This window comes from Hippocampus comes, unplaced genomic scaffold, assembly GCF_001891065.2.
Source record: "Hippocampus comes isolate QL1 unplaced genomic scaffold, H_comes_QL1_v1.1 scaffold291, whole genome shotgun sequence".
NCBI lineage: Eukaryota > Metazoa > Chordata > Actinopteri > Syngnathiformes > Syngnathidae > Hippocampus > Hippocampus comes.
Genome location: NW_017805740.1, coordinates 338,890 through 349,790, shown reverse-complemented (window position 1 = coordinate 349,790; position 10,901 = coordinate 338,890). Strand labels below are relative to the sequence as shown.

At 40.1% G+C, this 10,901-nt stretch overlaps 1 protein-coding gene across 1 annotated transcript in view; it reads right to left on the bottom strand.

Annotated features, from left to right (window-relative positions):
* Nucleotides 1-587: 587 nt before the first annotated feature.
* Nucleotides 588-10,901, bottom strand: part of bcas3 (BCAS3 microtubule associated cell migration factor) — a 342,517-nt gene continuing 332,203 nt past the window's right edge. The window contains exons 17-18 of the mRNA XM_019883291.1: nt 7,990-8,166; nt 588-841 (exon numbers count right to left, since the gene is read on the bottom strand). Coding sequence (XP_019738850.1) covers nt 693-841; nt 7,990-8,166 — 326 coding nt within the window. The 3' untranslated portion in view covers nt 588-692. The remainder of the gene's footprint in view (nt 842-7,989; nt 8,167-10,901) is intronic.

Genomic DNA, 10,901 nt, shown 5'->3' with positions numbered 1-10,901 from the left:
GTCTTCGAGCAGCAATAGGCGGAGTACACCCTGAAGTAGTTGCCAACCAATTGCAGGGCACACATAGAAAAACAATCATTCACAATCCCGGTTATACCAAGGGACAATTGTGCTCAATCAACCCACCATGCATGTTTTTGGAATGTGGGAGGAAACTGGACTACCCGGAGAAAACCCAGACAGGAGGGAGGAGAACATGCAAAATCCACACAGGAAGCTCGAAGCCTTCCTGTGTGGAGATTGAATGTTCTCCCCGTGCCTGTGTGGGTTTTCTCCGGGTACTCTGGTTTCCTCCCACATTCCAAAAACATGCATGGCAGGTTAATGGAACACTCTAACTTGTCCCTCGGTGTGAGTGTGAGCGTGGATGGCTGTTCGTCTATGTGTGCCCTGTGATTGGCTAGCAACCAGTTCAGGGTGTACTCTGCCTACTGCCCGAAAACAGCTGGGATGGTCTCCAGCACCCCCCGCCCCCCTTCTGATGGATGGATGAAGATATATACATGCCGTGTTTTGAGTCGTGGGGGTGCACAAAACAGTATTTGAAGAAATATTTGACTTGACTTCTTTCACAGAAGGCTACACAATATTGCTCATGGTGATATTTATTCTTACCACTTAGTTGCCTATTGGTTATGTGAAATTGCGTGTTCGGCAGTGAAAATGAAAGCCAATGAAGATGAGGTAAGACTCTAAGGGAAGTTGCTGGAGAAGAGGCTCAGTGGCTGGTTCTCATTGGTGGGCAGAGTGGAACGATAACCTTCAAAGTTTCGCGGGATGCTGCCACTGGTTGAGCCTGAGCTGTTGCTGAGTGTCTCGATGCTGCCCTCTCTCTGCAGTTCTGTAGAAGATGAAAGATTGATTCATTACTTGATAGACCTGTCTCTTTCACACAGCCAAACAGCCTGCTTTTTCACAACTCTTTCCGATGTCGCAGTTCAGTTTGATAGGCACAGAAATGCTTTGTTGGGTTCCCTGTGAAGGACACTCCTGAAAATGTGAAAGGCAGCGGTGAATCAATGCTAAGAGTCTACCGTGACTTATCTGATGTGCCAATTTCCAGGCAAAAACATCCCAGATGCCTTAAGTGTCATAGATGTGCAAAAATATCATGAAAAAAATTGTGAAGACTGAATTTGATTGTTCTAGAAATTTTCTTGACATGACATTTGAAAGTGAGAGCGGAATCCTGGACCACCTCAAAGTTACTTGAAGTCTTGGACCAGTTTGAGTTCCTTGCCACAGCGAACTACATTGGAATTTGCAATTTTATTGTTTTGTTTGGAAAAGATCACGCTGTCAGTCTTTTTAAAATTTAAAAGGAGACATGATTTTGTGAGCATATCTTGTGTTGCCTTTGTCATTTGTTTTGTCATTTGGTGTTTGTTGTCCTTCGAGTCGACCCGTGGTGGATTGAAGGAGGAGAGGGATCTGTGCTTGATGGTTGCACCTTCTCAGAAGCCTTTGTGTATTGGCACTGATTTTGATAGTGGGGAATGTTGGTGCTATTTGACTATCTCCGCTTGACAGCTGCGGGTCGCATTTTTTTTTTTTTTTGTGCCTGTAATGTGCAGCGTTTTTCAAGGCGCTGACAGACAGTCTGCTTTGGTGCGCTGGTGGAGCTGAGGATGAGGAGAGCGGAGCATCGGAGCAGAGAGCGGATGCGCATTTAGAACGGAGTGTTGGAGCTTGAAACAGAAGCAGATCGAGGTGTGACGGGAGAACTGAACCAATCTCTATATTTGTCAATGGACACTAGAGCTTCTTGTTTACTTTCAAACTTACTTTGTAACCATAACGTCTGATCCATTGGTGAAAGGAGACTTTGATTCACTCCTCTTTTATCTACAACCATTTCTAAAGCAAGGCGTAGGTCGGAATAGTTGTTACCATTGTGTTATTGTTGACGATTTATGTTGGGTGTTCTGTTGTATTATTATTATTTTATGTTAAATGTTCTGGAAAGCGCTTTGTTACAGCTGCAGGTGTTGTGAAAGTGCTATATAAATAAAGAAGTATGTGTGATGCCTTGCATGAGTGAAGTTAGCTGTATTGAGTTACTAGAATTGGTTAAATAAAAATTAACTGTTAAAAATATTCTACATAGAATCCAACATCAGCTATAGCATCAATGTATGCTTCCTTGGCTGTACTGCTCAGAACCAAAGCATTATCATCATCTGATTCTGTCATTTTCGGTATGTTTTTAAAATCTTCATTTGGGTTCTCTCTGCAGAACGATAATTTGAATATTTGTTTAACTGCAAGACTGCCATCCTCCCAAGTGCTTTTGATACGAAGTAGGCCTGGACGATATATTGATTATTTTAGATGAACACTTTTTTTTTTTTTTTTTTGCTGTGAACGATTTAAAAAAACAATAAATTCAGGTTTATCCACTCACTGAAAATGGTAGACACCTGGTATGTGCTTCATAGCAGCAAGTAAATTTGCTGAAGTTGCCTTACCCCATTGGTACAATGGCAGAGAGTAGGGGGTGGATGACACACACAGACCTTAGGTCCTGCAAACTCTGCCAAAATGTATGTGTGAGATTTTTTATTATGAGAATAAAGCGGTTCAAAAAATGGATGGATGGATGTTTAAAAAGACCCAAATTTTTACCATCTTTTATGTCCATACAGACATTATATTGGGCAAACTACCCTCTCTATTCTGAATCAAAACATTGTAAAAAAAAAAAATAAAATAGTTGAAGGAAAATGAATATTGGGCAAGTCACAACATTGTTTATAGAGCAAGTAGCAAGATACTCTCCTTCAGCCCTTTGAAGTCCGTCATCCCGTTCTCGTCTATCAACCAACTGAACCAAGTCAGCTTGCTTCAAGATACAGGGTCAAGGGGAATGTCACTCCCTTGTTTGTCAGCAAAGGCTGACACACTGTACATGTACAATTTGTGCAGGAGACCAATAATCCATGTACACATAAAGACAATAATAAAATCATGTAAAACTTCACATTTGACATGATGAAAAAAACAGTCCATTCCTGATTTGAAGTGTGGCTCTGTAGTCATATCATTGCCTAATGCAGTTAGTGCCAATCACTGTGGGTTCTTGCGCTAGGTAGATGTAACGTTCAATATCTCACGCAAGACAAGACCTTCAGGTGGGAAATTACTGTATTTCACTGAATTGGTTTGAAAATTGCAATGTATGTACTCTCAATCATGCATCTTTGTTTATCTATATATGCCGGTGACAAATCGTGACAAGCAGGACAATTAAATGATCTTCCACCAACACCATTATCACCAAACATCATCATTCGTGGAGTATGCGGTATATACTTCTTGTGACGTTCTTTGGTAGTGTTCCATGATATTTTTACTATGTAAAATATGCGCCTTGGCACAGTAAAGGTTGGGAAACACTGGCCAAATGGCCCAACACATACGGGGTTCAAATAAGGCCTTCCATAACTCTGACCATGTAACTGTATTGACTCATTCAGCTCTTTCTCACTTCACTGTTCCATGAACCTGAACGTACCCTGTATGTGTGTATGCCTTCCTCCAATGAAGTCTGAAGAGTGATCTAAAACAACAACACAATACCCCTAGTCCACAGGAGACATATACACAAAGAGCACACAAAGTGGTGATACTAACATGAAGACATAGAAACAAACTAAATTCTGCATCTAGACAACACACTGTCTGTCTGTCTGTCTGTCTGTCTGTCTGTCTCTCTCTCTCTCTCTCTCTCACTCATGCACGTGCACACACACACACACACTTTTCATAATTCCCTCAAGGCAAAACATGCGGAGCGGCAGAATGGAGTCTTGGATAAATGATACAATGATATCCAGGCTTGACTTGTCTGTAGAGTTGAAATGATAAAGGGGAGGAGGGGTAAATGGCCGTGGCTCGGAACACAAGAGTTATTCATTGTCTCACACTGTCGCCACACATTATAGTCAAACTCTTCTTGCTTTGTAGAGAAGGACTAAAAGTGAGACCAAACAAGAGCAGGGAGAATGTGGGGTGGGGGTGTGGGGTCATTAAGGTGAAGGATTGTGCTGAGGAACAGATATTATGGCTACAATCCGCTTTCACACCGTTGTATCTCTGATAGACTTTGCGCACCCTTTTCTGTTCATTTATACTGGCCCAGGCTTCATTTACTTCGTCTTCTTCTCTTTTCTTTTATCAGTCTGTCATGGCAGTGTTGCGAGGCTTTCACTAAGTGCACTCATTTTCTCCCCCTCTCACTTTCTTCACTCTCTTTGGTTAAAGCAAAGGGACAACATGGCCCTCTGGGTATTAAATGAAGAACTAATAGTTTGGAGATTGTCGTGTGTGTGTGTGTGTGTGTGTGTGTGTGTGTGTGTGTGTGTGTGTGTGTGTGTGTGTGTGTGTGTGTGTGCGCGCACGTGTGTGTATGTTTCTAACTGGGACAGCAAAGTCGGCGACAGTAAGTGAAAATAAGGGCCCTATTTTCGTGCCCAGCGTAAGTGTAGTGCAAAGCATAGTCTTCCCGCGCATTTCCCGCACTTTTCTTTCTTTTGTGATTTTTGTAGACATTGACGAGGGAGAATTGAGTGGAATGGGGGATTTGCGTCATTGTGCGCTGTGATGGAAGCAGCTGACTCTTGGCCAATCAAGACGGCTCTCCTCATTCCCATTAAAATCAGGTGGAGGTGCACATTGTGGAAGCAGAAATTGACTCACTGGGGTCCGTGCGCAAAGTACGTTGACACTCGTAAACTGCAAGATCTCCCCTTGCAGATGACTGAGTGGACTGCCACGGGCAATTGGAAACCACCTTGCACCCTCGACCATGTGTGCGCCAGTGTGTGAACACTTTTGGTATCTCTTGGCGTTTGATTCTCAGTTTTGCTATTCAATGTTTTATTCAACTAAAAACCGTTTGATACAATATTAGCTCTATAAAAGGCCTAAAATGAGGCAAAATGTGAAAGGTCTGTGGCTGTTACATATGTTTCCAACTTTTGGTAGAACTTGGTGAAACGTTGATACAAAGCTGTTTCATTCAAAATTTGTAGGGAGCACAACTGATTCATTTTGTTTTGAATACAATAGTCAGTAATTAGTAAAACACAGATTAGTGTGATGTGTGTGGCATGTTTCTTATTTTGTCACGAATGTTAAGACCATCAAAATCAGCATCATTTTCGGCAAAATTAAACACTTTGCTTTTCCTGGTTGTCTTGAACATCTTTGGATTAAACAGTTTCAAGACAATCGGGCTTAATCTCTAGGAGGCGTTTTTAAAAAAATGTAACATCTATTAAAGGCCAAAAATTGGTCCAAATGAGAAAGAAAATTCAAAATGGTAGACTTCCTGTTAGCTTTAGCATATGGCTCCAGGAGACTTTTTTGGAAGCGTTGGGCTGTTACATATACCACGTAAATTTCAATCTTGAGTGACACGTACAACCAGGGCTGCTTCGATAAAAAATTGTAAGGGGCGTTTTTTGAGCCATTTTTTCAAAATGTTGATGCTGATGCAAGGCCTGATGTATTTGCTAATTTTCATGAGTTTTCATGCATTTTTAGACCTTCAAAAGTCTAGGCGAACAGTGCGTTGCCATGGCAGCAGCAGCTTTTCACAAAAATTCACAAATTTCTTGTTGCAACATCAAGAAGATTTATACACTCTTCTGAGCAAATATGAAGCAAATCTGGTTAACGCACCAGGAGAAAAACATCAACTTTTAAAACATATTTCCTTCAGCCAGAATGTGGCATTTCCACAATAACAAAAATATGTTTGTAGATGTCGTCAGATCAAGACTCAGCAATCACTGTTCGGGCCCGAATAATAATAAAACATAACAAGAATAACTGGAGCTGTAAGCAGCTATAAAAGGACCCTCACACTTCTGGCCACATTGGAGTATTGTCACATTGGGATACGGGCACATTGTAATTGGAAATTTTTGAAAATGTCTATCAGAAAATGCATCAGATTAAAAGATACTTTGACAAAATATAAGCTAAATCCAAGGCTGAAAATTACGCAAAATTTGAAAGAAAATAAAAATGGAAAACTTCCTGTTGTAGGATCAGCGAATCGGAAAATGAATGAATGAATGAACTTCCTGTTGTGTTTTGAGTAGGGCTCCAGAGACTTTTTGTCGGTCTTTGGCTGTTATATATGTTTCCAAATTTTGGTTGATTTTGGTGAAACCGTCAGCTAGGACTGTATTTGAGTCCGCAACAAAGCAATTTTTTAAACCACACAATAAACTCATATAAAATAGTGATTATGTTTCTAAGTGTAACGTATGTGCCAAGTGTCATATGTTTTCATGAATGATATGACCATCAAAATCTATATCCTTTTTTTGTAGCAAACAGTGCATTGCCATGACAACAGGATTGGACAAAATAAAAAGCTTTGCCTTCATTTTTAAAAAATGGCGCAAGAAGCCCATAAAATATTGGTCGTATTGCCAGGCCTGCGATTATACTGCCCGGTTTCATGAGTTTTTGTGCCTGTTTAGAACCTCAAAAGTAGTGTTGTTTTCTTGACAAACAACAACAAATGACAACAACTTTTTGCGAAATCTACCAAACATGATGTTTTATCATCATGAAGGCCTCGACACTCTTCCAAGTAAATATGAGGTAAGTCTGGTTAACTCACTGGGCTGAAAACATTAAAGAATAAAACATGTTTCCTTTAGCCAGTACGTGGCTCTACCGCTATGACAAAAAAAATGTGTTTGTAGATTTCTAGCCCACGATTATCATCAAGTGGATGACATTTTTAAAAGATATTATCATGTTGGTCAAGTTACGGCAGTTTTTGCAGTCAAGGCGATGCCAAATTTTAAAATTAATTTGAAATGTGGACTTCCTGTTTGGTTTTGCATATAGGTCAGAGAGAATTTTATGTAGGGCTTAGGCTGTTACATATACCACCAAATTTTCATAGACCTATGTTTTTTTTTTTTATTAAAATTTTGGGGGGCTACTGAACATTTTTTGTTTGCGCAATAAGCTAATAAAATATTCTTGATGTTGTCAGGCCTAGTGTGTGTGTGTGTGTGTGTGTGCAAAGTATTTGTGCATGTTTAAGCCCTCGAAATAGCATTTCACGCAAACTCATAAACTTCATGTTTTAACATCATGAAGGCCTCAACACTCTTCAAACCAAATATGAAGTCGATCTGGATAACCCGCTGGGAGAAAACATACAAGAATAAAACATTTAATTTAATGTAGCCAGAAGTTGCCACTACCACTACAAAAAATAAAAAATAAAATCATGGGTGTATTCAGGGCTGGACGTTCATAAAATATGTGCAATTTGAAGAAGATAGGATCATCTTGGTAAAGTTACAGCAATGTTTATTGTCACGGTAAATCATTAGACTTTGCAGCACTGTAATGGATCGCCTTTTGCTGAAAAGTCACAATATTCTACATCGAGCTAGATCAACGTCTTGAGGCTTTTCGAACAAATTTTCAGTTGGATTCATTAAACAGGCTCTGTCCAGTACATTAAAATTTAAAAAAAACTTGTCAAAAACTAGTCATCAGTTGTTGGTGCTATTCATGACAGAATATGATTACCCTATTTTCCGCACAAAAAGGCGCACTAGATTATGAGGCGCACCTTCAATGAATGGGTTATTTAATTTTTTTTTCATATATTGGACGCACTGGATTATAAGGCGCAATCTACAATGCATCCACTAGATAGAGCTACGCTCCTTCCGTTCGACTCGAGAGCCGTTCATGACCACCGTAAATTAACGATTCCTTCAATGAAACTGAAAATTGACAATAATGCATCAAAACAGAAAATCAAGCGAGGAAATCACAAAATAAATTCTGTAGGGGGGCCATAGAATTTATTTTGTAATTTCCTTGCTTGATTTTCTCTTTTGATGCATTATTTTCAATTTTTGTAGTCTCATTGAAGGAATTGTTAATTTACGTTAGTATGTTTGTGTTTGTAAAAGTGTATACAGTGTGTGCTGTACTGACCTGTAGCAGACCCTTCGACATCTCGAGAAGGAAACTCAGACATAGCATCTGCCAATCGCTCTCTGAGGCTTTCTTCGCTTGCATCTGTGAATGTGATATTGTGCCGCGGCACACCAAAGCTCTCAGGCCAGCTTCCACATACCTCCAGAAGGGTCACGTCACGCCCATCAAAAGTATCTGAAAATAAACATTGGACTATTACTCCAAGATAAATTCGCAAATTTATTTGTTAATGGAAAATATAAATGTCAGTTAGTCTTAACATTAGTGCACATAGCACACATAGACAAAGAACCATTCACACTCAATTTTTAAAATAAATTCAAAATGTGGACTTCCTGTTTGGTTTAGCATATAGCTCAGACAGAATTTTGTGTAGGGCTTAGGATGTTACATATACCATCAAATTTTCATAGACCTAGGGTGTTTTATTAAAATTTTGTCAGGGGGGCACACCTAGTGACAATTTAGAGCAGAGGTAGGGAACTCCTGCCTGTTTTAGATCTGTCCCTACTCCAACACACCAAATTCAATTGTTCATGATCATTCCAGGCCTCTGTAGAGCTTGCTGATGAACTGATCATTTGAATCAGCTGTGTTGAAATAGACAAAGATCTAAAACAGGCAGGATGTGGCTCTCGAAGAACAGGAGTTCCTACCCCTGAGTTAGAGTCTTCCATTAACTTGCCATGCATGTTTTTGGAATGTGGGAGGAAACCGGAGTACTGGTACAGTACTCGGAGAAAACCCACGCAGGCACGGGGTGAAAATACAAACTCAAAAGAGGAAGGCTGGAGCCGGAATCAAACCTGGCCTTCTGTACAGTAAAATTACATTTCAAAATATATTAGCAAAACATCGCCTGAAGAGTCACTTCAGAGCAAATGGGTCTACATTTCTATGAAAGCAAAAACAAGTTTACAAAAAGTGTCACAAGCCAAACAGCAGAAACACAATTAAATTCAGCCTTCAAAAAGGCAACCCATTCATTATACAACGGAGGACTTCATGCCACAAAAGGGAAATCCTGCTTTAACACTCATCACCTATCGCCTAAACACGCACAAACATTTCAATATATACCAGCATTATTAAAATGGATTATTATTTTGTGACAGTGAATGTTTGGGTACACATGTACTCAGTGATTAATGAGTAACAAAGACATCACACATGCTTCTTGGTCATGCATTACCACCTGCCTCGAGCCTGCAGTTTTACTGACATGCCATACATGTAATTAGCCCTGACACTTTGACACAGAGAATTGACGCTACTCTGCTCATGTGACACAACTAAACTCTTAACTCAACTTTATTTGTACAGGATCTTATCACACATGTACAACCCAAAGTCCTTCACAGTTAAAAACAGTTTGGCATTTTAAAATCAATCAATAACATCCGCCCCAGCCGTACTCCCACTCATTCAAAAAGCAACTACGTGCCTTGGAAATTTAGAAGAAACAATCTCGTAAGTCAGGGTGCTCAAGTTACATAAATATACATGTACAAAGTGTACAAACAGTACATAAAATTTCTCAATATTTTTTCAATGTGGTCATTAAAAAAAAAAAAGCAAATAAATGCAATTGAGGAGTTGAATAATTTTGACCGCAACCACCAATACATACACACCCAAGACAAATTTCTTTCAATAATTTTGTCAGAACCAGGCTTGGACATAGGACACGGACGGTTGCAGGGCACAAAGTAAAAAGATTTATGATATTTATTTGTGGATCAGCGACTGAAAATTCAAAACGGCAAGGCTCTGGAAACAAGGCAAGAACTGTTCAGATCTGTGGCGTGAAGCCAGGGTGCACGCACAAAGACGAAACACACGAGCACAGGACAAAGGGAGACAAGGACCATTTAAACGCAAGTTAAGGGGCAACAGGTAGAAACAATCGGGGTGGGGCAGACAATCAGACTGGCTGGCACAGGAGGAAGGGTAAGTGACCTGAAACGAGAGGAGAGTCATTCTTTCAAAATAAAACAGGAAAGTGACCAAACAACACAAACAACCCTCACCGGGGTGTGACAAATTTGTCAGTATGACACAAAGGAAATTAAATAAATAAATATATAAAATAAAGTAAAATACATGCACTGATTTGTTGTTGTTCCACCATCATGTGCAAATCCAGATGGATTAAAAGCCACTATCCACCCAGCTGTTAGTCCCCACGTACTGGCCCTACTTATCCTCACAGCTAGGGCTACTTTCTTTAAAGATTTAATCCCCCTGCATCAATGTGTGTGTGACTGAGTGCATGCGCTTGCATCACAATCATCTCTTTATGAGCCAAAATTCACATATGGGTGTTAAATTGTGACAAATCGCAGCAAAACAATTTGGACAAGACTTGGTATAGGACACATATTTACCCAGTTTTTGTGGTCCACATTTAAGAGTGCTACAGGTACAATCTTCTGTTACATAATGTATAGTTCATACTACATGCACTGGTCAGGCCACTCTTTAGCAGTGTTCAGAAAACTTGCCTGGAGGGGCTGCTGTTACAGCAATGCTCCGCTAATGTTTCCACAATCCCCTTTTAACTGCAGGTTGTGTAGCTGAATGGTCGAAGTATCAACGGGAAGGGAGGAGTGGCCACGGATGATGTCAGCTTTTGAAATCGCAGGACAGAGGCAGCGGGAATGTGGAACTGCCGGTAAGCAGGTTGTAATATCTGGGTAATTCCGGGACTTCGACGTGATGGAGATAAATGTTAGCTGGTTTCCATTAAACGCTTTCAGCAATGGCGATCAAATAATATTTCTAAATAATAGTGATGCATACATATCCCGTTATCAAAGTGTCTTAAGACATCTCAAGAACAAACACACATACAGTACACACACATCCAGCACACTCTCTCACACACACACACACACACACACACACAC